Here is a 25,964-nt window from a genome sequence, read left to right on the forward strand (position 1 = left end):
CTCCCAGGAGGCTGAGGGTCTGCCAGCCTGGGGAGGCCCCGGCAGGCTCCTCAGCTGTCTCTGGCTCCCCCTCCCACAGGAAGCCCCAGCTGCTAGAAGCGGAAAACTTCACCCTGTTCATCAAAAGCTCCATCAGCTTCCCCAAATTCAACTTCTTCAAGTAAGTGGCAGGTGTGGTGGGGGGGGCTCTGGGGAAGAGCCTCCCCCGAGGCTGAGCAAGGGGGATGGACTGGGGGAGCTGAGGCCCTTCACCCAAGCTTGGACATGGTGTTCTAAAGGTCCTCCCAGCTCTGACATCCCCTGTTGTAAGGGCCTTCCCACCTCTGACATCCCCTGTTCTAGGGCCCTCCCAGCTCTGACATCCCCTGTTCTAAGGGCCTTCCCACCTCCGACAACCCTGTTCTAGGGCCCTCCCAGTTCTAACATCTCCTGTTCTAGGGGCCCTCCTAGCTCTGACACCTCCTGTTCTAAGGGCCTTTCTAGGTTCTAAAGGCTCTTTGTTCCATGGTCCCACCATTCCAGGAGCTCTGTAGAATTCTGGGGTTAGAAGCCACCTTCCAACTTGTTTGGGAACCCCGGTCCCCTTTACAAATTCCCTGCTGGACACACAGGTGGGTTTTTGTCCCTCAGGACCAACACTTTGGAGACATGGGATAATACCTACTTCAAGGGCTGCAGGTATGATGCCCTCTCCAGCCCTTTCTGTCCAGTCTTCCGGGTGGGGGATGTGGTGGAGGCAGCTGGAGGGGACTTTGAGGACCTGGCCCTCCTGGTAAGTGAACCTGGGGCCCTGAGCTCCCTGGTCTTGCCCTTGGCCCCAGTCCCATGACCCCCATCTGTTAGCTATACCCACCCTCAGAGGGGCCCCATGACTAGGCTGGATGGGCTCCTGGCCCCAGGCACCCATCCCTCAGTCCACTATACCCATCCTCAGAGGGGCCCTGTGGCTGGGGCTGGATGGGCCCCTGTCTCACTGCTTTGAAGGGTAGGGACAAAAACTGGAGGCAGTGGAGAGCACTGCCATGTAAACTTGGAGGAGTTGAGTTCAAATCCTTACTCTGTCACTGTCTTCCTGGTGGACCTTGGGCAAGTCACCTCAGTGCTCTAAGTCTTAATTTTCTTATCTATAAAATGGGTGGGTTAGATTAGGTAGGCACCCACAGTCCTAACCATGGATTCTGTGTGCCAAGGGGGTGTGAAATCCCTCCTCTGGGCCTCAGTCTTCCCTTCCAGCTCCACTATGCGGTGGTTCCACCATGCTCTGGGGACTCTGGGTCCTGCCCCCTGCCTGGGCTGGGAACCCCCGTGCGGGCTCTTATTCTTGTCAGGGAGGAGTCGTGAGGATTCAGATCAGCTGGGACTGTGACTTGGACCGCCCTGGCAATGAATGCCAGCCCTGCTATTCTTTCTGGCTGCAGGAGAAGGGCTACAACTTCAGGTGAGGGTCCAGGCCCCCCATTTGTGGAGGAAAGATAGGGTGTGTGCGTGTGTGAGTACTCATTCACTGCTGGGGAGGGTGCCAAGGGGGCATGATCCACCCTGGTATGGTCTATTCAAGAGTTCCCGTGTCTTCCAGCCCTCCTAGGGACTGTTTTCTTTGCTGTAAAAAGAGAGAGCATCTCTGGTCCTGAGCAGCCTGTCCTGTCGACTCTGGTCATCCAGGGTCCTGTTGTCTCCATTCTCCAGGACAGCTACATACTGGTGGAAGCCCCCAGGCATGGAGGCCCGAAGCCTGTTCAAACTCTTTGGCATCCGATTTGAAATCCTCGTGGCTGGACAGGTAGAGGCTGGGCCTGGGTGCATGTGGGGTGGAAGCCAGATAGCCCAGAAGTAGATGGAACAGGGTAGGGGGCCTCCTTTGGGCCAGGGCCAACTGGCTCCCAAGTTCCTTGTCTTCATGGTAGTCACTCATCAGGGATGCTTCACTGGCAGGGGGTTGGACCAGACAACCTCTGGGGAAGAGCAGGGTGAGGACAGCTGGAGACAGGGGAAGAGGCCAGAGGACCAAGGTCTGCCTGGTCTTGGCTAAACCCCTTCTCTGGGCTTTGGCTTCCTCATCTGTCAGATGGTTTCCGAGGTCCTCTCCGGTGCTAGTAATAAGGGGCCTGGTCTGAGGCTATACTGGGAGGTCCCTGGCTGGGAAGGCCCATAGCTTGAGGAACTCCCCTCTCCTAGGCTGGGAAGTTCAGTGCCATCTCTACAGGGATCACACTGGGCACAGGCATGGCCCTCCTAGGGGTGGTGAGTCTGCTGCCAATCTCTGGCACCACTGTAGGTATATGTGTTGGGGGTGGTGTGGGACAAGGGGCCCTTGGGGAGGGGAGGAGGGAGGGGCGGATGGGACATGTCTCCCTTTGGCCCCTGGAGACTGGAACCCTTTCCACTGATGCCCTAGAGGGTCGGGGTACTCTGGCCAGATGAACACTGTCCTCCCCTGTAGGTCACCTTCCTCTGCGACCTGCTCCTGCTTTACGCGGATTCAGAAGCCCCTTTCTACTGGGGGAAAAAGTATGAGGAGGTGAAGAGCTTCTTCCTCTCCTTGTTCCATGAGTGAGCACGGCCCAAGGGTAAAGGCCCTGCAGGGGCCGTGGGGAAGGCTGGGGGCTCCACGTGAAGCTGGAAGGGAGGTCTGGTCCACCACCCTGACACCTCCAGCGAGTGGCTGAAGGGAATCGGGCCCTCTGACTCTCCCTTGTACCCCCCACAAGTGGGCTGGGGGCTTATGCTGCTTGAGGCCAGGGCTCCAATGGGTCACTGAACAGCAAAGGAAGCATCCAGCTTGGTGGCTTCTGTCCAGGCCCATGCTGTCAGGCCTGAGCCATTCCTCTGCCTGCAGGCAAAGGCCCCCAAGACCAGAGCGGAGCCAGAGTCAGCCTCAGCACGGGAGGATCATGAGGAGCCTGGAGGCACTCAGTCACAGTCCATCCTCCTCAGGCATTCAGATCTCATTGCTGGGAATCAGGGCCTGGATTCTAGCATGGCCTAGCCTAGGGCTGCCCCAAGGACCCCAGCCAATACCATTTCCGTGCCTCTGGGGCTCCAAGACTGAGATTCTTCATCACTGCCTTTCCTGAACGAGTCCTAGCATGGGATCCTAAGACCCAACGACCACATGTGCATGGTCCTGGGAAACAGCAGCCTAGGGTCCTCCTTTCTTGGGGCTCCTATTCAGCGGGCTTGAATCCTGGCCTGGGCTGGGACCATGCCTCACTCTGGGAGTTAGTTTCCTGGTCTGTTAAATGAGGACTTGGACCTGATGGCCCCTGAACTCCTAGATCCTTTGCTCCAGAGTCCAGAGCACCCCCAGAGGCCTTGACCTCTGTCCACAGGCCTTCTGGGCCCCTTCCTCTACCTCCGACCTCAGGGCCTGAAATTTATGGGCTCTGCTTCTGGCCCTTGCAATAACGAGAAAACCTCCTTCTGAGCCCCGTGACTTATTAGAGTGAGAGAGAGAGAGAGAGAGAGAGAGAGAAAGAGAGAGAGAGAGAGTGAGTGTGTGTGTGTGTGTGTGTGTGTGTGTGTGCGTGTGTGTGTGTGTGTATGTTTCAAAGGGGGACCTGTGCATAGACCTCAGACTTCATGCTGGAAGGGGCCTGCACCACCTCCCCAACAAGTGGCCAAACTGCCTTTGCTTAAGAGACATCCAGTGACGGGGAGCTGACCACTGAGGCAGGCCCCTCCCACTTGGGCACCATCCTCATTAGGTTTTCCCTACAAAATAACTTGTCATGGTAGAGTCTGTAAAGCCTCAGGACACTAAGCTCCCTCCCAGCCCTGATGTTCCCTGTTTTGAGGCCCCTCCCAGCCCTGACACCCCCTGTTCTAAGGCCCCTAGCTCTGCCACTTAGCCCTGTATCACTCAGAGTACTCAGGAACCTTGGGGAAGGTATAGCAATACTTTTAATCAGGGCTGCTTCAGCTTAGGTTAGGTTAAGGTAGGTTGTTCAGGAGTCAGGAGGTTGGCCAGGAGATGGACATGGTCTCTTGCTCAGCCCACCCCCTGCCCCATATCCCTAAGGAGAGCCGGTCATGGCCACCCCTGGGCTTCTAAGCCTGCCACAGGTCAAGTGTGAGTGCCCCACAACAGTCAGGCTGCCTCCCGCCCCATACCCTCACCCAGTGACAAGCATGTGGTCATTGTGGACTTCATCTAGCACCTTCCCCACAGATTACTTTCTGTGGCTTCTCTGGTCTTGGTGGGCACCATCTCTGACCAGCCTTGCCTCCAAGGATGTCTGCTCACCTCCCCATGTCTGAGTCTCTCCATCCAGCAGCCGTCCCCACAACCAAACATGGTGGCACAGACATTTTAGTGACCTCGGGCTCAGCTCATGAACCCAGGAATGCTTGGAAGCCTTTGGGAGGTACACTGACCTCCACGCTTTATGGGCAGTGGGAGCGTGGAGGGCCAGAGGCAGCACAGTGTGGCAGACAACAGCCCTGCTGCCCCCCAGCTCTCCCTCTTCTGGAAGGGGGCTGGGCATGCTGTGAATCCCACCTCTGACACCCAGAAAGGCCAGGAAAAACGGCTCAGCCTCCACAGCCTTTAAGAAGCCTCAGCCACAGGAGGGAGAAGGGAGGGAGGGAGGGAGAGAAGGAAGGAGGGAGGAAGAGAAGGAAGGAGGGAGGGAGAGGAGGAAAAGAGGGAGAGAAGGGAAGGTGCCAGGGTTCAGGTGGGAAGCCGGGCTTCGGGCTGCTGTGGTGAGTGGGGACACTGATGGCCCACGGAAGCCAAGGCCTTGGACAGTGAGCTGCGCAGACCCCAGGGGCTGCCCTGCTGGACCCCCTGCCTCCTGGCCACCCCCTCCTCTGCCCAGGACAGACCCTGTCATCTCCAGGTCTCTCCCTTCCAGTGTAGGCTCCCAGAGGGCAGGAGCCCTGGTGCTCAGAGCCTAATGCTCAGGAAATGCTTGGACAGACGTCTCTTGTCTACACCCAGTTACTTCCTTGTTGTCTGGCCCATTAGATCGGGAGCCCCCGAGGGCTTGGCACTGGTACAGCTTAACCAAAGCTTGTGGATTGCCTGATGGCCGGGGAGGGGGTGGGGTGCCAGCTTCCAGGCCCAGCTGGGCCTCAGCAGGCCTTGGGGCGGTAGAAGAAGTTGCCGCTGAACAGCCTCCGCTTGAGCTCCGTCCTCATCAGCTTCCGCTCTCGCTGCACCCCCTTCATGATCCCGCGGTTCTCCAGGGCGCGCCGGGACAGGTATGGCAGCACTTCCTTCACGGGGCCGAACGGGACGTATTTGTAGACTGGAAAGCCTGCTTGACCTGTCAGGCGGCCCCCACCCCCCGCCCAAAGGAAAAAGCCAGTTACTCAGCACTGCAGACTGTCTTGGGGGAGGGAGGGCTGGCTCCCTGGGGACTCTTGGAGAAACCTCCCAGAAGCCCCTGGGCTCAGCCCATCGAGGCCAAGCTGCCCCTAGTTCGGTTCCACCCTGAACAAGTGGTCATTGTCCAGCCAGGGCTTGAAGCCCCCGGGACGGGCAGCTCATTCCTTAGACCAGGCCTCACTGGGCCTCTTTCCAGGTCCCCCCCACCCCAACCCCAGCTCTGCCCTGGGGGCCGAGCAGAATGAGCTGGACCCTTCCTGTCCTTGGGCCCCCAGGCTCCTCTTCCTCAGTCCCTTAGATAAATGCTTTTCTTCTCTAACCCTTATGGAGGACAGAGGGTCCCTTGTGCAGCCCTCGGTCACAGCGGCTCGAGCCTGACTCAGCTCCAGCTTCCGCCAGCGGCTTTAATAAATGAAGGGCTGCCTCAGGATGCAGCCGCCACCTCAGATTTACATTCACTCCTGTTAGATTTCAGCATCAGCCACATCTCTACTGCACTTTAAGGGGTATAAAAGGGGGTCTTGTCAGGTGGGTGACGTATTATCATCCCCATTTAATAGGTGGGGAAATGGAGGCTCATGTGCCCAGAAAGTGGCCCCTGAATCTCCGCCCTGAATGGGATGGATAATTGTGAAGACCTCACAGAGCATGTCTAAGGGAGTAGGAGAGGTTTGGGATTCAGCCTTGTGATTTCTGGAAGGTCAGGGCCTGGAGCTGTGGGCATGCCCTTCCCCCTTTCTCTCGGATGTCAGAAGATAATGATGTGAGCTATTTGTTCTCTGCTCCAGGAAGGTCTCTCCTCCCCCCCCACCCCATTTCTTCTCCTAGACTTTCAGACGCCACCCCGGCAGTTGAGTTCCCAGAAGGAAAATCTGAATGGATGGGATCAACCTTGGTCCTCCATCTAGTTTCCATGCCTAGACTGTAAGCCCACCTCCCAGTCAATGGTGAGAAGGGACAGAGGTGGGTGGGAATTTTTTCATTAAGAGTATAAATTAAGGCAGGTTCCCTTTTACCTTGCCTCCTCCATTATGGAGGTGTGCCCGAATCTTGCAAGGTTTGTAAAATAAATTTACTTTGTTTCTCCTAAAGATGTCTCTCCTATTATTTTAAAATTATGTCCCACACAACCTGAAGGGACAGGAAGTCAGCTGCCTTCTGGATGGCTTTGATCATTGGCGCAGGGCCTAAAGCTGTCCCTTTGGGCCTCTCCACCCTGTCTGGGGCCAAGAACAAAGCCTATCCCTGTCTCACCGGACAGCCCCTGCGTTCAAATTCTACCCGTGCCCCTTGTCTCCTGGTTGGCCTGGCAGCTCTGCAGGGAGGATCCTGAGTCTGCCCCTGGCATTTCCTTCTCCTCCTAAGCCCCCTCAGTGCCCTCATAAGCTATGGGCTCATCCCCAGGTCTCAAGGCCTTCTGGCTTCTCAATGCCCTAGGGGCCTGTGGCTGACACTGAAGCCCAGAGAGGCAAGGGCTGGGCCCTTGCCACCAGCTGCCCTGAAAGGAAGGCCTGGGGCTGTGGCTGGGGTGGGTGGGGGAACTCCCCAGGGCAGAGGCACTTCCCAATGCAGGTAGCCATCCTCTAGGGCTGCCTCTGAGGAGGGGGCCTCAGCATGGATAGAGCTAGTAGAGGGCGGAGACCACTCACCCAGGGGGAAGCTGATGTGATCGCACATGCTCAGGAGCTGACCAAAGGACACCTTCTTCTCTGAGGGATGGAGGCCCATCTCTCTCATCCTGCAAAGCAAGGTCAGGGATGGGTGAAAGCCAGACCCTGGAGGGAATGCAACCCAACTTGGCTGCCCAGGATGCCCCTCTGCAGCACCCTCCTGCCCCAGGGTATCTCCAGGGACAGGGAATTCACTACCATGAGCAAGGAGCCACCCTCCCCACAGGGCTCAGCCAGGGACAGGGAACTCACTACCATACCTGAGGAGATGCCCACCCCACAGGGGCCCAGCCAGGGACAGGGAACTCACTACCATACCCAAGGAGATGCCCACCCTATGGGGGCTCAGCCAGGGACAGGAAACTCACTACCATACCTGAGGAGATGCCCACCCCACAGGGGCTCAGCCAGGGACAGGGAGCTCACTACCATACCCAAGGAGATGCCCACCCCATGGGGGCTCGGCCAGGGACAGGCAACTTACTACTATGGCCAAGAAGCCGCCCTCCCCATGGGGCTCAGCCAGGGACAGGGAACTCACTACCATGCCCGAGGAACTGCCTGCCCCATGGGGAGTCAGCATTAGTAAGCAGAAAAGTGTCTTTTGTACCAAGCCCCAAACTCCTTCCCTCCGGGGCCAAGCAAACAAATCCCACGTGGACCAGCCCCGGGCTCCAAGTCCACGGGATGCACATTCAGGGGGTGTCCCGAGCCTCCTGATCACCTGACAATGCTCCTGCTTCTAGACCCAGAAGTTAGTCAGAGCTTCTGCCCAGGCCCTGGGGCATACCCTGCCCCCTCCCTCTAGTCCTGTCAGATGAGGGGGTGAGACTAGACCAAGGAGAGGCCCCACGAGACAGTGTAGAATTGGAGTCGCAGGCTCAAAGTTTGAATCCTGCCTCCCCCCTGGGCCGAGGGCCTCTAACCCCACATCCTCTGCACCCACATAACAGCCCAATGTGTTCTTCATGACACACCATGAGGCAGTACGGCCACCTCAATTTGGGAATGGGGAAACCAGAGGGGCTCCCCCTTGGAAGGAGCCCCAGGCCAGCAGGCAGCAGAACCAGTGAGAGGCCCTCAGTGCTGCCCTTAACGGTACCCGTTCCTCTAGGCTCCAAGGGTGGGGAAGGGCAGGAATGATCACCCTCATTTTCTGGAGGGGCTCAGCAGGGAACCTTGTCAGGGCCTGGCCAGGGGCACAGACCTAGGAAGTGGGGAAGCCAGGGCTCCTTCCCCTCTTGCCCATGGCTCTCATCCCTGTCAGAAAGGAAGCCCCAGAAGACAGTCAGGGGCTCATCAAAGCTGGCTCCCCACATGCAGCAGGTGCCTAATCATCATGAGACAAATGAAGGGTTAGGACCCCAGGGGGGGAGGAAGACCTCGGGGGAGGAAGGCCTTGGTGTCTGCCAAGGGGGTGAGTGAATCCGGACAGAGCTGGCACTCAGGCAGGCACCTCTGCCCAGGGATGCTCAGGGCCTCGGACGGAACCCCTCTCCTCCACACAAAGCCAGCCAGAGCGCCATCTCCAAGGACATATGGCTGGTTTGGGGCACAGGGGAAAAAGCCTCAATTCCAAATTCTGGCCTCTTTTAACTACAGCACATGCTGCCTTGTTCACAGTGGAGGAAGAGGGGTCACCACACGTGTCCACTAGCCCACATGGGACAGAGGAAGGGCATGCAGGGCAGATGTGTGGACGGCCTGGCTGGAGGGCCCCTACCTCTGGATGGCAAACTTGACTGTGTCCTCGTTGTGAGAGGCCACCATCACGTTGGCCTGGTTGTGGTGCTTGATCTCTTCTAGGACATAGCTGAGGCACCTGGAGGGATGACAGCGACTGTGAGGACCTGCAAAGCTCCCTATTTCCTGGAGGGGGATCAAAGGTCACAGAGCGCCTAGCTGGGAAGGGACCTCAGGGGCCATGTGAGCCAACCACTTTATTTTACAGATGAGACCCAGAGGCATGAAGTGACCCTCCCAGGGGTTCTGCTGAGCGGGCCAGTGTCCTCTCGACTCCTGGCCAGGCCGTCTCTGTGGATGCCGCTGCTCAGAGAGGGAAGAGAGCTGCTTCCAGCCATAGGCGCAGAGAGCTAGCAGCCTCCTGTCCCCGCTGGGCTGCTCCCAGCTGCTGTGACTTCCCTCCCCGAGCCTCAGATGGGGTGGGGGGCAGGTGGCCTCTGGTGTCCCTCCCAGGTCTCAGTGGGGTCCTTGAGAGGCTCCCCTTTTAGCTCCTCTGCTCCTGCCTCTTATTCTGCCTGGGAGCCTCTGCCGCCCTCATCCTCTGGCTTCTGGCCCCCCACCCCTTGCCCCTCCCAGCCTCAGCCGCAGTCCAGGGGCCCCCCACCTGTGGTACATTGTGCTGGTGGCCTCATAGGTTGGGTTGATGGGGTCCTCATAGCCCAATGCTGCTGCTCGGTCACGTTCCTGCGTCATGTAGGCCCCCCTTACCAGCTTGGTGCCGAAACACCAGCCTTCTCGACGGGCCAATTCGACGTCCAGCGACACGTTGTCATAGGCGTCCTGGAAGAGGGACATTCGTGAGGGAAGTAACAGCCCCGATGTGGGGCCTCCAGATGCCAGATGGACAGATGGATGGACAGACAGAGGGGATGATTGTGGCAGCCAAGCTGGGCATGTTACGGAGCAGGGACCAGGCTGATCGGCTGGGGGAGAGAGAGAGAAAGAGAGAGAGAGAGAGAGAGAGAGAGAGAGAGAGAGAGAGAGAGAGAGAGTGTGTGTGTGTGTAAAATGTGTGTATGTGTCAGAATGAGTGTGTGTGAGTGCATGTAAAATGTGTGTGTGAGAATGAGTGTGTATAAAAATGTGTGCATGTGAGAATGAGTGTGAGATTGTGTGTAAGTATGAGAATGTGTGTAAATGTGTATATAAGAATGAGTGTGTGAAAATATGTGTAATGTATGTATGTATGAGAATGAGTGTGAGAGTGTGTGTGTGTGTGTAGAGAAGAGAGTAAGCATGGCTGGAAAGGCTGGTAGAGGAAAGAGGGAAGCAAGACCTCACCAGCGCCTCACCGCCCCCAAGCCATTCCCTGCGCCAGCTGCCTTCCCTGGGCCTCCTCTGCCTTGACCTCCCTCCTCTCCCACCGGCCTCTGGATTCAGGCTCCGGGACTGTGGGCTTGGGTGGGCACCTTCCCTTATCTGGGCCTTGCTGGACAGCTCCAGGCCAAAGGGCCTGAGCTCTGGTCTCCCCCTCTTCCTTCCGCTGGGCCTGAGCCCCCTCCCTGCTCTTCTCCCTTCTTGCTCCCTTCCATGGGGTCTCCATTGAGGGTGGGGCTGTCTGGCTTCTTATATCCCAAGCACAGTTTCTGGCACACAGTAGGTACTTAATAAATGCTTCTGGATGGATTTAATGGTATTTCTGAATTCACCAGTGCTTTTCTGCAATCACTGATTTCCTTAATAGATAACACAATAGCTCCATCACTAAGGATCTGTGAGACATTAAGAGGGAAGGCTTGGGAGCAGGCCGGACCTGACTGTGAGGATGAGGGACCCCAGACTGGGGAGGGGAGAGGTCACGAGGGGCTGGGCCATGGGCAGGGGCTGTGGAGGGAGGGGACATCGACCAAGGCCTGCCTGAGACCTTCTCCAGTCCTGGCAGGGGTTTCTGTGCCTCATTTCAGAGTTGGGGTGGGGGTGGGGGGCACATGCCAAAAGGTGCCTCTGGAGCTCGCCAGGACAAGCAGGGCTGGGCAGGACCAAAGAGGCTGTCCAGCCCGACTCCTTCATTTTAGAGATGAAGAAACAGGCCTAGGGAGGGGAAGGGACTTTGCTCAAGATCCCCCAGGAGGGTCTGACTCCAAGCCACTTGGGGCTCCCCACCAGCCAGCCTGGCGGCCCTACCTTCAAGTAGCACTGGTGCGTGCCAAAGATCAGCGGCTTCTCAGTGTTAAATTTGCGCTGCAGCTCCACGGTGAGATGGCTGATGGCTGGCTGGAAGTATGTCTGCTCCGCGTCCATCATCAGGCGCACCCCGACCTCCCTGGCCCTCTGCAGGAGGAAGGGAGAGCACGGACCAGGGTCAGCCCAGGCTCCGGTCAAGGATGCTGCCGCCCACTGCTCACCACCCGCCGCCTCCTGTGTCACCTGCCACTCACCACCTGCCGCCTCCTGTGTCACCTGCCACTCACCACCCGCCACCTCCTGCCACCCGCCTCCCCTCCGCTAGCTGTCCCAGTGTGATCCTGGCAGGAACCCTCGAGCCAGGCTCAGCCTCCCTCTGGCACCGGGCTCCCCAGGGCCCTCCGATGGGTGCCAGAGGAGGCCTCATCTTCTCCCCCCATTTCTCCTCCTATCTTAAGCCTTTACCTGCTCCTCTTGGGCCCCCTGGGAACAGCCCTCCCGTTTATACCGAGTTCCTATGGAAACTCTCCCCTGTGCCTGCTCCCCCCCTTTCAGCTAATGTATTTCATGGAACAAAACAGCGATGTTGGGTGGGGCCTGCCTGTCTGGGTACCCCTAGCCCACCCGATCCTGACAGTTCCAGTCTCCCATTTCAAGTGGGAGGCCCCAGGCTCCTGAGGCTGCTGTCCCCCTCATCCCCCGCCCTGTGAGAAGGACCTCAGAGACCATCAAGTTCAACGCTCATGTGACAGATGGGGAAGGGAACTGTTGTTCAGACACACATCTGGGAAGTGTGGAGGCAGGATTTGAATTCAGTTCTTTGGGCCCTAAACCTCATGACCTCCCCCCCTCCCCCGCCCCCACGGGAGGGGTCAGCAGTGCCTGACCTTGGCTAAGACCTCTGTCCTGTGCAGGATCCTCTTCAGCTGAAGATCTTCCTCCTCTGTGAAGTGAGCCAGGAGGGGCTCCAGCTGGCCAGTCTGCAGGGAGAACAGTGGGGGTGAGGACAGCCCCTGCATAGCCTGGGAGGGGAGGGGGAGGCCTTGCAGCCTGAGAGCAGGCGGGGCCAGGCAGAGGCCTCCGAGCCTAGGAACCCTGGAGGGGCCTTGCCTCTAAAACCCAGGCTGTCCTGCTCGACTGCTGAGAGGACCGAGCTAGGCTTCTGGATGCGGGCATCCTGGGCATCTAGGCCCAGCCCACAGTGGTCCAGGCTCAGCCCTTTCTCCATTGACACCTGGTGCTCACAGCTGCTTCTAGTGGTCAAAAGCAGCATGGCAGGACCAGACCGAGTCCCCAGTGCCTTTCCTGTCCTGGGGCGCTGTCCAGTCCTTGCCTCCTCTGTCCAGGCCTTCCACCTCAGCAGCCCCCGCCTTCTGCCCCTGGGAGCCTGGGGGGAGGGCAATAGCATCCCTGCCCCCTTGGAAACTGAGGCTCAGAAGCTGAGTCATTTCTGTATGGCTGCACGACCGTTAGCAATTAGGCAAAACAAGGAATGCTACAGTATTTTCCCCAAGTCCCACAGACTGCTGTGGCCAGGACAGGATGAGAGATCCAGTACTGGAAGGAACCTCAGAGGTCACAGACCCAATCCCTCCATTTTACAGATGAGAAACTGAGGCAAGGGAGGAGAAGAGACTTCCTCTAGTTCACAAAAGGACTTTAAGTGTCAGGGGCAGGATTTGAACCCAGGCCCTGTGACTCTACTCAGCTCAAGGTGTCCTTTCTGCAGTAGCCTTCCCGGGTCCTTTCAGAAGCGGCTAGTGCAGCCTCCATTAGCCTGGGAGCCCTTCCAGGGCTTAGCCCAACACCTGGCACCCAGAGTGCCTGATGGAGTCCACCCTCCCCAATAGCACAGGCCCAGGAAGGAGGTGATTGACCCGCAGGCCTTGTGATGCTATCTGTCAGGATTCACAGGGGTCCCAATCAGGGATGATTTCAGAGTGGAGTCAGAGCCCTCCCAGGGGGCTCTGGGCAGGGCAGCTTTCAGGGACATGTGTGTGGTGTGTGTTCACAGGCATGCAGCTGCAGCCCAGGGCAGCCTTCTGCTGCTTTCTCCAGCCTGATGACCGACAGCTGGGCCGAGGAGCCAGACAGAACCTGGCCACATAAGTCAGGAGGTGGCACAGTGACTGACCACCACGTGTCACCCCGGCATTCTCACGGTGTTGCTGTCAAGTAAGAACGAAGGCCGAGGGTCACCCTGAAGATGAGGCGGGGCCTGGTGGCAGCTGGTCACACTTAACCAGTGCCCACGAGGGAGGCAAGGAGGGTACAGCACACGGCGTGGACGCCACAGACAGACTGGCTAAAAGCCAGCTGGCCGGGTAGGAAGGGAGGGGACGAGAGCAGCGCTACTTCAGGGGACATCCCAATGAGGAGATCGTGCGTTCATCAATATATCAAGGCCCTGCTGTGAGGGAAGGGAGCTGCAGAAGGGAGGGTGGAGAGGTGAGAGGTGGGGGCAACGAGGAGAGCAAAAAGCTGAGGGGGGGGAAGGAGGAGGGGAGAGGTCAGGTGGCTGGTGGGCCTCCTTACCTGCATGTTGGGCACGAGGAGGAGCTTGGAGAACTTGGTCCTGTTGTCGATGAGGCTGTTCCAGTTCAGCAAGTCCACGGTGCTGGGCAGAGAAAGGCAGCCGTTGGACTAGGGTGTGGCGGCCACCCAAAGGGCCCTCCCCAGGCCATGGGCTGTGGTCCCCCTTCCCTGGTCTCCAGGACCTCACTGCAGGACTGGGCACCAGGGGCTGAATCTGTCTGAGCCCAGGCACCTCCAGCAGCCTGCTCTTGGCGCTAAGGTGAGGAGGGGCTGCACCCGGTATGACACTCATCCTGGGGACATGGCAGACCCTCCAAGCCTCTGAGGGCGGTGCCGTTGAGGGGCCTCAAGCCTCCTGTTCCTCACCTAGGTTACAGATGAAGAAAGGGAAGGAGGAGAATGTGGCCTTTGAGGTGCAGGAAGCGGGTGCATCTTCCCTGTGGGTGCCCCCCACCTCCATGGCTCCCGGACAGGCGGGTCCCCTGTGCCCCACTCACCCGGACAGCCCCTGCATCTCCTCCGTGAACCAGCTCTGGAAGTCGGTGTTCACAGCAATGCCCATGTTCTCCAGGCTTTTCTGCAACGTGAGTACAGTGGGGATCATGGACCGGTGACCCCCCCCCCCAGTCCCTAAGGGGGCACCCAGGGACCTGCTGCTGGGGAGGGGCTGGACAGGGTGGGGCCCTCTCTAACCAGGTGCCTCTGGAGAAGACAGGATGGTTTTTTAGTGGCTCTGCATCATAGAAAAAAAGAGACCAGAGGCTCAACAGGCAAAGTTTGCCAGCCAGCGGGGGTGTGGCCTGGCTCAGGCCCAGGCCCCCAGGACATCCCTTCACCTCACCTCCTGCCCCTTAGACATCTGAGGGAGGCAAAACCTTGACAGGCTGCCTTTCCCAGAGGAGGAGACCGAGGCTCAGAGGGGCAGGGTCACCCAGCTAGTCAGGGCAGGAGGACCCTTTCCTTGGGCCAGACTGCCTCTCATGGGACCCCGGGCATGGCCAGCTGAGCCCTGCACAGCCGAGGCCATAGCCATGTGGGCCCTGCTGGACACGTCCCTTGGACTTCCTCAGCGGCCCAACCAGAGCCAGGCAAGCTGGCCTCTGCCGGCCCTTTGGGCAGCTTGGGAGAGGAGAGCCAGGCTTCTCTGGCTGCCAGGCAGCTGGAGCTCTGACCCTGGCACCCCGCCTGACAGAGCTCACGGGCTGTGGGCCTTGCTTTCCTCTCCCAGGTGATACAGATGATCCTGCTACCCATGAGGGGACAGAAGCTTCACACACGGGAAATGGGCGCTGGCATCCATGTAAGGCCTGGGCTGCCCAAGCCACCGGACATTTTGGAGCTGGGAGGGACTTGAGGCGTCACAGCCCAGTCCCTCCTTTTTTGGATGAAGAAATGGGGGGGATTTGCCTAAGTCCACCCAGCCCAGGCAGGATTTGAAGCCAGGCTTACTAGAGCAGGGTACCAGCTTCCTCCCAGGGGCCCCAGCGAGGGGGCCACGCACCTGCAGCATTGCCACCTCCAGCTTGGTCTCCGTGGCTGGAAGCCCTGCCTGGCCTTGCTGGGCCGCAATCTGGTAGAAGAACTGTCTCCACTTGGTCAGCACTTCGGAGAGCTGCATCTGGGGAGGGCCCGAGGTGTGAATAAAGGGGGCTGCAGCCCCCCAGCCCCCTCCTCTCCCCTCCCCACTGGGCCCCAGGACCTCTCCCAGTAGCCTCTTACCTACCTGGCCTGTGGGCACAGGCAGGGCTGGCCCCAGTGCCCCACACTGAGAGCAGACACATGTGCTGCCCTCGTCACCCCCCCCCACCCCATGGATTATAAGCTGGAGGCCTAGGCCCTGCTCTCAAGGGGCTTACACTCTACCAGGGAGCCACCACCCCAGAGGGTAAGGAGATACAGAATAAAGACAAGATTATGAACCATGTCTGGAAAGGCGGGTGGACTCCAGCCAGGTCCAGAGGGGGAACGCCAAGGGGCCGGTCACCTACCAAGAACTGGGGCCGACCCAGCGCGGTGAACTTGATGGCACAGAAACTGTCTTCGGTGGCACTGCCTGCCAAGAAGCAGACAGGAGCCGCCATCAGGGCCCTTTCCCAAAGGGCTGATGGGGCTCAGGGGAGGAGGGCCTGGGACCCTGGCCCGGCACCAGGAGCTCCGGTGCCTTAGTCAAGGTCATTCCCTCGTCTGGGCCCGGCTTCTGGAGCTGCCCGGTCTGCCTCCCTGCTGCCATCTGGAGAAGCCAGCCTCTTCTCAGGGGATTGCTTTGTGGCCTTGGAGGAGGCTGCCATACAAGTCCAAGGTCCTGCCCTTCCCTGAGTGGGAATCCTGGGTCTATACCGACACTATACTCATCAGGATCGTCACTGCCCCATTGATCACACCGTGATCACCACTCAGTTGGCACTGATTAGGCGCCTACTGGTGCTAGGAACATGCTGATGCTGGGCTCCCACCACCATCTCACTGCCACTGGAGGCAGGAAGCTTCACTTCAGATTCGGCTTCAGACACTGCCCTCCCCAAGCTGACAGAATCAAGGAGCTCCCATCTGTGAAGTGTGCAGCGAGCCTGGCACAGAATGGGCATCACAGGAATGCTGTTCTCATCATTGTGATCTCCTTCTGCCCCTCAGGCCCACCCTGTGCTCTCCTCAGGAGCACATGCCCTCTGACCTTTGACAGGCTTCCTTGTGGGCCCCGTCCTGTCCGTCCGTCAGCTCCAGCCCCCTCTGCCTCCATGCTTGATACAGCCTGGCGGGAAGGTGGAGCCCGGCCGCTCAGGGGCCCTTTGAAGGGCCCTTTCCTACCTATGGTCATTCTGGAGGTGACAGGCCTCCCCTTGGGGCAGTCCCCAGATGAATGCTGCACTTTGCCCATGGGACCTTCCATGTCCTCCGTGCCTCAATGCCCTCTGGGGGCTCCCTGGTGCCCAACTCCCCTGTTTAGCTTTCACAGCCCCTCACAGCCTGGCTCCAGCTTCCTTTCTGCGGCTCATTATCTATGTCTCCTAAACTCCAGCTACCCTAGCTTTTCTCTCTTTTCCTGTCTCCCACCTCCATGCTTTTGCACAAGCTGTGTGCCATGCCTGGAATGCACTCCCTCCTCTGCCTCTTCACATGAAACCTGTCCTGGCCCCCCCTCCCTCTCAAAGGGCCTGGAAAGGATGCTCTCTGCATTTATTGAATGGGGGCTTTGGGGACCTCCCGGACTCTTCCACTGAACACATGGTGGGCACATCCAGGTCGGTGGGCAGGTGAGGCTTCTCCGATGTCATCTGGAGTCGGTCTATTGGAGGCTTCTTTCTAGTGTGACTCTCCAGGTTCTGACCTTTTTCTTGTGAATCTGATGGGTCTGGGGGCTGAGCGGTGGGATCTTATGGCCCTGGCTTCAATCACAGTGACTGTCTTGTAACTGACCACAGAGCTGAGCTTGTCCTGGGGAGGGTCAGCCTGAGAAAACTGGCCAAACCACTTACCCTGAACATCCTCGGGGACCACCCTGAATTCCTGGAAAGCCAACTCATCCAAACTCATCCAGAGTGGGCCCCACGAGTCCTCGTGATCGGGGTCTGGCCCGGACGTAACGAATGCGCTTTTCACATGGGATCTCCTGGGGGGAGGGGCTGCCATGACCCCCAATTTACAGACAAGGAAACAGACAGGCTGTGGGAAGTGGCGTGCCCAGGGTCGCTGAGCTCCTTCCACCGCTCCTACGGCTGCCCTCTCTATGCACTCTCTTGTTCACACCCTGTTGCTCCCACCTCCAAGCTTCTGCTTCCTCCTTCATCCAAAGCCCATCTTCTCTGCCACCTCCAGGCAGCCTTCCCTGATCCTCAGCCAGTGCCTGGCTCGCCATGTCCTGCTTGGTGGAATGGTCTGGGTGTCTGCGCTCTAATTCACCATTAGGGGACATCTACGGGAGGGCCAGGGCTACATCTCAAAACTCTGTTTTTCTTGTAGACCAGCACAGAGCTCTGTATACAGTAGGTGTTTAATAAACGGCCAAATTTGCTGACTTGAGCCGCTCTGATCCTGCCTCTGACACTGACTTACCGTGTGGCTGTGAGGTAGTCACTTTTTGTCTCTGACCCTTGATTCACCAATTTGTGAAACGGGCTGGACTAGGTCCTGTCTAGCTCTGACGTTCTACTATCATGCTTGAGTCGGCACCATCCCTGTGGTCCCTGCTCCTCCCCATTCCAGTGATGGGCTCACAGGTGACAGGGCGAGGCCGTAGCTCCTGCACTACCCACCTCACAGGGCCATTGGCAGATGGGGGGAGGCCCAGGGTGCCCCGGCCCGGGGCCACTCACCAGAAGCTTCAATAGTCCGCAGGAAGGTCTCCATGTGACCGTCACACTTGGCCTCGTTGGCATAGAAGTAGGTGTGGGCTCTGACGGTGCCATCCCTCTGGTCCTCAAAGCCCTGATGGACCCGGAACTGCTTCCCTCTCTTGCCGGTTCCTGCACCAAGGACAGGGCTTGTTAGTCAGGTCAGAAAGCCCTGCTGCTGCAGGTCAATGTCTCTGGGCCTCAGTTTCCTCCCCTGTAAGATGAGGGGCATCTGGCCTCCCAGGTCTCTGCTAGCTCTAACTCTATGAACCCATCGGTGCTGGGCCTTCCCCTAAGCCCCTCCCTGGCCTCGGATGCAGCCACGAGGAAAACTCAACCCTTCAACCCAGGGAATGTTTCTGAACCTGATGGGGAGAAGTGGGGACAAGGCGGGGAGAGGACCACTGGCAGAGGTCACAGACGGGCAGCTGGAGGAGACTGGGGGCCATCCAGGCCAACCCTCACACTGCAGGCTCCCCATAACTGGGGCTGTCTCAATCCAACCCAACTGCACACTGGCCAGAAAAGTGTCAGCACTGGGGACCCGGGGGAAGCAACATGTTCGGAGGTAGTGGGCCCCTCGAAGGCCTGCCGGGTCAGAGCCCCCCAGGATCGAGCCCCCAAGGGACCAGCAATGGGGGCTGGGAGGCTCTCTGGGCCTCAGAACCCACCTGTCTCTGCCCTGGTCTTGCTCTGGGCTCTTTCCTCCCTCTCCTTTCTTTCTCCCTTGTTCTGTTTCTCTGCCTCTTCTCCTCTCCCTTCCCCCTCCTTCTCTCTCTCCCTCTTTTCTTTCTCCACCCCCCCCCCACTCTTCTCTCTCTCTCCTTTCTTTCTTCACGCTCTGTCTCTGTGGCTTCCGTCCCAGCTCTCAGACCAGCCACAGATTTGGTAAAAGCTGGAAAGGGTGGGGGAGGGGAGAGCCCATGGCTCCAGCTCCTTCCTCCTCAACCCCCTCCCCTGTTCCTGGCAGCCAGGTGACAGGGAGGAGACTACACACCTGAGCCCGGGCAAGGTTAGCCTGAGCCAGGTCTCTAGGCCTTGGAGAGTAACCTTTGGCCTGGCCTTGGAGCTGAGAGGGAAGATGAGGGACAGGGACTGAGTCATGCTCCAGGGGCCCCACCAAACAGCCAGGGCTGCTGGAGGAACATGGGGGCAGAGCCCAGGAAGGCTCACCAGCCCCATCCCATGTACCTAGGGGGCAGGGAGGAGAGCTCTGGGGAAGGGGCTGGGCTGCAGGGAAACCACAGAGCTTGGTCCCAAGCTAGGCCCTGTCCTGGCCATACTCATCCATTCTACCCTGGGATCTGATCCAATCCCTGCTCAGACCCAGTGTCTCTCTACCCAGGGGTTCTGGACCCACTGCCTGCAGGGTCTGGGCACCCTGGCCAGCTTCCCACTTACCACTGCCATCTCTCTCTGTGGCCACCGCACAGGAGCTGCAAGACACAGAGAAGGGTGAAGACTGGTCACTTGATCCCAGGAAGGGGGGAGGGGAAGGAGTAGCTCCTTACAGACAGGGCCCTTTCTAGTCTGTGCCTCACTTCCCCAATCCATCAAACCAAGTGCATGGCATTTTACTGGGGCCAACCCAATCCCTCCATTTTACAGGACACTGAGGCTCAGCTGGGGAGGTCGTGACTTGCCCAAGGTCACATGGTGGCCCCCCCAGCAGAGGGCCAGGACTTGTCTCCACTGGGCTGCTTGCCTGCCTTTGAAGCTGGTGTGATGATGATGGCGCCATATGCAAGGAGCAGCACGGCCAAAATGCAGCCGAGAAAGAGAGAATGGGGGAAAGGGGTGAAGACATTTTGTAGCTGGTCTATTTTTGCCAGAGTGCTTTTCAAGCTGGGGGTTCAAATCTACAGGAAGAGAATTACAGATTACTTTTTCGGGGCTGCCCAGAGCAGAAACAAGCCTCATTCTGGGCCCTCTCTCCAGGCAGGGCAGCCACCGGCAGTCTGACCATGGGGAGGCTATCATTGGCTGGCTAGCGGTCAGATTCCCTTCCCATTGTGGGGCACCAATCCACTGAGCCACGGAACCTGGGTCATCACCTTACAGTGCCAGATACAAGTCCACTCTCTTCATGGCCCAAAGGCCACAGACACCTCACTACCTGGCTTGATCAGGCTGCTGTGGGAGGAGCAGGGGCCACCGTTTATCTGCCCAACATCTACCCGGGGCTTTTACCAAATCAACAAGCATTCATTAAGTACCCACTGTGTGCACAGCTTTGTGGACCACCCCTGTCCCTAAGGGGCTCACAGCCATGAGGAAGACAACATATGAACAAAGAAGAGTGTACACACAGGATGTGCTGGCGAAGGTGGGAAAGGCTGCCCTTCAGCCAAGAGATGGAGGTAAGGACCATGGGAGACAGGCCCAGCCCAAGCTCCAAGCTCGAAGCAGCACTCCTTGCCCCTGTTCTCCAGAGCCCCTGGCCATCTCCCAGCCTTTTATCAGGACTGAGCAGGAATCCTGATAAAGCCTGGGTTCAGCCACCAGCTCCTGGGGTGTCCAGCATCCCCGGGCTTGCCCTTATCTCACTGAGGCCTCACAACTCTCTGGGGTCATGATGATGGGCACAGCAGATGTCAGGCCATCTTTTATCTGGAGCATCAAACCAAGGCTTCCAGAGCTTGTGACCTGCTAATGTACGTCACTGGCAGGATCAGAACCACCACTGAGACTAGTGCCGTGTACTGGCTCAGCTGGAAGGCTGCCTCTCCCTGACCAGTTTGAGGGGGTCCTCCAACAACCGATGAGATCACAGGGCTCCATTTGGAGGACTCCTAAGGCCTCTGCCCAGCCCATGCCCACTGCCAACTCGCTGGGGGATTGGGGGAGCTGGGAAGGACTCAGCCCCCAGGAAGAGCCCTGGTTTGTGAGTTGTACCTGACTGGGATGGTCTCCCCCCGGCCCCTAGAACATAAGCTCCTTGGGGAGCGGGGACTGGGTCATTTTCCATTTTATTATCCCTAGTGCTTGGCATAGAGCCTGTGTCCAAGGAGGCACTTCAGAAAATAAATCTCTGCTGACCGTTTTGTTCAGCTGTGGTTGAGGGTGTGCCTTCCCAGGCTGTTTAACTGGGGTGTGATGTTGGGGAAGGGGGAGAGCATCCACTGAGCTGGGCTGGTGGGCCTGGGGTGATCTCCGTCTGTGTCCTAGTGGGGAGAGGGCGGGCTCTCCAGGACTCCAGGCTCCCTCCAGCCCCACTCCTCTCCAGTCTGCCTGGAGAGCCAGCTGCCAAGGGCAGTCCATCTCCACCACCCTTGCTCAGTCAGATCCGTGGCTCAGACCCTCAGGATCCACTGTAAACTCACTCTTCTATTTGGCACCGAAAGGCCTTCCCAACCTGCCCCTACTCTAGACCTTGCCAGCCTCATGATACCTTTCCTCTCCTCTAGGTACTCTAGAGTCCTGTGAAGTGGGTGCCCTCCCCTCCATCCCTGGAATCCCCTCCTTCTCCTGCAATCCCTCTTATCAGAGACTGTTGTACTTAATCCACTGGCAGCTGCTACCTCAGCCTGTCCTCCCCTCCCCACAGCTGCCCAGCAGGCCTCAGGAGGCCCCTTCCTGGCCTTCATAGGCTTAACCAGATTCCCAGCTGAGAGCCCTGGGACCAGCTCCAAATGGGCAGCCCAGCTGGGGCCAGGGCCCCCAAGCAATGGCAGCTGCCGATGGGCAAGTCATTCATGGGCCTCTGAAACCCATCCAGCTGGATCTGCCAGGGTTTCAGCAAGAATGCTGGGCTCTGAATCAGGACCCTTGGCCCTTCTGAGCTGGTTAATCCTGGGCAAGTCTGAGCCTGATGGCAAAGCAAATCAGAGGATCTGAGAACTTCAAGGAAAGGCCTTCCACGTGAGTACTCCCTAGGCCCTAGAGAGCATGGCCCTCTGACTGGGCCCCGGAGGGAGGCAGGGCTGACCCTCCCCTGGTTCAGCCACTGAGAAGCGGCTGATGCATCTCCCAGTGGGAGAAGGTCTCTGTCTCTGGTGTAGGAATGAGCAGCCAGTACTGGGCAGCATCGGGGGTCCCGGCCCTTCCACTCGCTGGGTGCCACTTGGTAAGTAGGAATGAGCTCTTTGTCACTGGAGGGATTCAAGCAAAGGTGGCATGGCCACAGGTCGGGGATTGTGGAGGGGGTCCCTGCCTCAGGTATGGAGTCAGACTGAATTAGCAGCTGGCTTCTTCACATGCAAGGGAGAGATTACACTTCCTGCTGAAGACCTTCTCCATCCCCCAGTGGCTGCTGCCTGCCCCTCCAAATTACCCTGTACACCGACACCTTGAAACGGACATGGCTCCCCAGGGCCCACAGGCTTCACTTTGGTCTCTGTACCCTTTGCACATAGTAGGTGCTTACCAGCTGAGTATGGGACTGAAAGCTAGCACAGAGCTTGGAACATAGTAGGTGCTTACCAACTGTTTTGGGGCCTGAAAACTAGCACAGAACCAGGCACATAGTAGGCACTTACCAACTGTTTATGGGACTGAAAGCTAAGACAGACCATCAAACATAAAAATCTAGATAAAATGCATAACAAGGTAGAATCATCTTCGTCTCAATTGCCAAATACCATTCGCCCCAGAAAGACGAGGCTGTGCCTGGTGCTACAGCACAAAGCTGACAAACTTAATGGCTTTGTGAGGCACATGGGTCTTGGTACAGGCCTCCTAGGTCAGGGCTGCTGCCTTGGGTGAAAGGGTTCAGAGCAGCCAGTCCTGGATTGGCTCTCCCTCCTGGGGGCATCCCCTCCACCAGAGCAGATCGCAGCCCTCTCTTCCATGACTTTCTGCAGAGGATTCTCCCTGCAGAGAATCCTGCCCCATGCTGGGGGCCAGTGCAGCCCACCAGCTGTCCATCCATCTGTTCTCTGGCACTCCACACCCCACCCACATTCTTTAGAATCTGCCTTTTCCTGGCCAACATCCCCCACACTGCTCATCTGTAAGTCACCATTGGCCTCCCACCCTGCAGGCCTCCATTTCCCTCCTGTGAAGCTTCAGGAGAGAGTGAGATAAGAAGGGAAGCAGGAAGGGCAGCAGCCCCAGGAGGCACCTTTCACCTGCACATCTTACATGGGCTTGCTATCTTGCCCACACCTCCCGCCATTTTGCTTTCATGCAGCCGGAACAGGAGCTTTCTCAGTCAGTGCAGGCCAGGCACCTTCCCTGAGGCTGGGGACACAGAGGGGAAGTGGGGCCTGTTGGGCCTGGGCATCCATTCTTGGCTCTGGGCAAAGCCTCCACAGGCACCCAGACCTCTGAGGGGACGGCCTTGTCTTGCTGCTTCCACTTTGCCATCTGCCTCTTTGGGGCTATGGCTCTTGGGGACAGGGGTGCTCCCTAGCACTCTGGACACAGACACAGACAGATAGACACACAGACACAGCTACAGCCCAGACTTTGGTTGGAATCCAATTCTCAGCGGGCTAATACTTCAGGCCTCAGGTTGGATCAGGGAGTCAGAAGAGAGGAGAGCCCATGCGTACCAGCTGTGTGGCCATGGGAGGGCTCTAAATGGGGATGATAAGACCTTTACAACGTCTCTCTCAGAGATGTGAGGATCAGAAATGGTCACTGATTGGTGAATGAAGATCTCTGTCACAAGGGGCAGGATTTGAACCTGGGTCTTTTAGGCTGCAGCCTCTGATGCTCATGTTACATGCTCCAGAACATCCAGCCTCCAAGATGCTTCTAGGTTAATAATGCCTGGCTTGCCCCCACCATCTTCCTGCCTTTTCTCTCCCCTCTGGTGAACCTCCTGCCAGGCCTTCGGTCTCTCCCTGCTTCAATTTACCCTTCACCGAGCACTCTGGGGATCCTTCTCAATGAAGATCCCCCTCCCCTACTCAGTGAACTCCTTTGGCTTCCCTATTACACCCAGGATGAGTCAGCCCTTCATCACATGGCTCCACCCTCACTTTTTGGCCTCATCACTTCCCTCCTCGACCTCTACATTAAGCCAAACCAGTCTGTTGGCTGTTCCTCTCAGTGAGAGTCCATTTCCAGCCTGCAGGCCTTTGGCATAGGGATACACATCCCTATGCCTGGAATGCCTTCTGACCTCCGTTGCACAGACTCCCTCAAGCAGCACCTACTGGACCCCTCTCCCTACTGCCTTCTGTCCCCAAGCCCCTTGGCACTTATTACATATACAACTATGCAGAAAGAGTGTCTGTCACAGGGGTGGGGAACCTGCAGCCTCTAGGTCCTTGGCTGCAGCATTTGATGAGTCCAAGTTTTACAGAACAAATCCTTTGATTAAGGGGATTTGTTCTGTGAAGTTTGGATTCAAAGGGCTGCACTTGAGGACCTAGTGGGCCACAGGTGGCCTCGAGGCTGCAGGTTCCCCACCCCAGTCTATGACTTGCATCAGCAGAGACCGATGGGAACCTGGATGACTGAGAGGAAGCCTGGAGCACCTTCCCGGGGCATTGGGTGGGGAGCCAGGGAGCACACCTCCTTGACTTGGGAAAGGGGCCGGGCGGCTGGCCAGGAGTGGGGTGGGGATGGAGCCTAACCCCTCCCCTGCTCTCACACAACCAGCGCCACCAGGGGCCCCCTCTACTTCCCCCCATCAGCACCTGCTGACTCACCCCAAGCTTAGGGCCCTTTTCTCAGGCATGCCCGGCCTCGCCTATCCTGTGGGTGGTGGGTGTTTTGGGGTAACTGAAGCACTGGCTCCTGGCTCCCTCCCTCTGGGGAGATTCTCACTGAGCACAGCTCCATTTCTCTCTATCACAGGTAAACAGCAGGTGCTTAATAACTGCTTATTCATGGGATGACTCATCTGGGTTCAGGTCCTAGCTGCTCTAAATCACTTTCCTCTTTTGAGCCCCACTTTCTTCATCTGTAATACGGGCTCAAGGTCCATCCAGCTCTGGAAGTGAGGGCGCTTCCCTGAAGGGGCTGGGGTCCCCCCAGCTCCACTCTCTCAGGCCTGCCTGTCACCACCAACGCCCTGGCAGGAAGGCAGCAAGTACCTGATCTGGTGGGGCTGAGAGGGGTGCCAGGGCTGTGTTGCTAACATATAAAACCTGCTTTGCAAACCTTCAAGCCTTAATAACTGTGAACAGTGAGGGAAGGAGGGGGGCTGGGATCCTCATCTAACCCAAACCCCAGATCTTACAGAGAGGGAAACTGAGTCACCTGGGTGACTTCAGGCAGTTTTCCTCCCTCTGGGCCTCAGTTTCCCTCTCGGTGAGATCTGGAGTTTGGGCTGAATTGGACAAGCTCTAAAATTCTGTGATTCTTTTGCCCACTGGTACAAGTTGTGGCTAGGAGGGTGGAGTGGGCAGGGCAAGGACCCAGTTCTGGCTGTGCCTGGACAGCGGCCAGGATAAACAAGGAGGACGGCGGGCAGCCCAGCTGACTCTCTCCCCTGTCCCCAGCCAGGCCAGGCATCTCTCTCCCTTTGTTTAGGGATAGCACCCTCCCCTTGGCTGGGGCAGCCAAACACCATCGGACCTGCCCTGGGCAACGGTCAATACCAGCCAGCGTTAGCTGAGTTCCCTGGCCCAGCAAGCCTAGGGAGGGGGAAGAACCCCACCTCCGGCTCGGCCAATCACGAGAGGGAGGCCAGACTCTGCCGGCCAATGGCCTGAATCAGGTCCCTGCGGCCCCTGGGCCCAAGCCAGAGTACATGCTCTCCCTGTAAGGCCCACTGTGAGGCCAGCACGTGGAAGGGAAGGCAACGTGTGACCAGCTGGGCCCACAAACCAGGAGCTCCAAGGGATGTCCCCATGCCCTCAGTGACGCTGGTCTTGTGGCTCCCATGGGCCAGAAAGGCCCTCAGGGACTCTGTGCCTTGTTTGTGCCTGGACCCTTAGCCCCCTCCGCGGTAGCCTGCTAAAGCTTGGCCATGGACTCCTTAGAACCATATTCTTAAATGCATCAAATAAAATGCAAAGGAAACCCACGACAGAGAAATCCAGTGACCCACACATTAAGGCCCACCCCCGCCCAAGGTCACAGACACCCCCACCCTGGTAAGAACTCTGTGAGGATCCTTATTTCACAGGGGTAGGTTCTTGATGGGTCATGGGCAGTGCCCAGGCCAAAAACCTCCAGGTCCTCCAACTTCAGAGACCCAGGGGCCTGCCCAGGAGGCACTGCCCCCAACCAATGGTTCTTCTTTGCTCACTTAAGGGCACATCAGTTCAAAGCAATGGCCTAACCAAGTAAGCCACACGAGCCTGGCCTCCATCAGGTGCCCAGGCTCCTACCCAT

General features: G+C 58.0%; 2 protein-coding genes across 3 annotated transcripts in view; one reads left to right on the forward strand and one right to left on the reverse strand.

The window, feature by feature from the left end:
* Positions 1-3,282, forward strand: part of P2RX6 (purinergic receptor P2X 6) — a 31,574-nt gene extending 28,292 nt beyond the window's left edge. Inside the window, exons 8-14 of the mRNA XM_036756343.1 lie at positions 80-160; positions 631-772; positions 1,329-1,438; positions 1,663-1,780; positions 2,176-2,241; positions 2,441-2,518; positions 2,837-3,282. Coding sequence (XP_036612238.1) covers positions 80-160; positions 631-772; positions 1,329-1,438; positions 1,663-1,780; positions 2,176-2,241; positions 2,441-2,518; positions 2,837-2,986 — 745 coding nt within the window. The 3' untranslated portion in view covers positions 2,987-3,282. The remainder of the gene's footprint in view (positions 1-79; positions 161-630; positions 773-1,328; positions 1,439-1,662; positions 1,781-2,175; positions 2,242-2,440; positions 2,519-2,836) is intronic.
* Positions 3,283-3,882: 600 nt separating this feature from the next.
* Positions 3,883-25,964, reverse strand: part of LOC118834777 (proline dehydrogenase 1, mitochondrial-like) — a 31,987-nt gene continuing 9,905 nt past the window's right edge. Inside the window, exons 3-14 of one of the 2 annotated variants that reach the window (XM_036742201.1) lie at positions 19,131-19,165; positions 17,712-17,861; positions 15,390-15,454; positions 14,903-15,019; positions 13,899-13,978; positions 13,402-13,483; positions 11,754-11,846; positions 10,867-11,013; positions 9,347-9,522; positions 8,723-8,821; positions 6,979-7,067; positions 3,883-5,267 (exon numbers count right to left, since the gene is read on the reverse strand). In XM_036742201.1, the coding sequence (XP_036598096.1) occupies positions 5,074-5,267; positions 6,979-7,067; positions 8,723-8,821; positions 9,347-9,522; positions 10,867-11,013; positions 11,754-11,846; positions 13,402-13,483; positions 13,899-13,978; positions 14,903-15,019; positions 15,390-15,454; positions 17,712-17,861; positions 19,131-19,165 (1,327 nt within the window). In that variant the 3' untranslated portion in view covers positions 3,883-5,073. The remainder of the gene's footprint in view (positions 5,268-6,978; positions 7,068-8,722; positions 8,822-9,346; positions 9,523-10,866; positions 11,014-11,753; positions 11,847-13,401; positions 13,484-13,898; positions 13,979-14,902; positions 15,020-15,389; positions 15,455-17,711; positions 17,862-19,130; positions 19,166-25,964) is intronic. The other variant, XM_036742202.1, reaches the window with a different exon arrangement.

This window comes from Trichosurus vulpecula, chromosome 1 (genome assembly GCF_011100635.1).
Source record: "Trichosurus vulpecula isolate mTriVul1 chromosome 1, mTriVul1.pri, whole genome shotgun sequence".
Lineage (NCBI taxonomy): Eukaryota > Metazoa > Chordata > Mammalia > Diprotodontia > Phalangeridae > Trichosurus > Trichosurus vulpecula.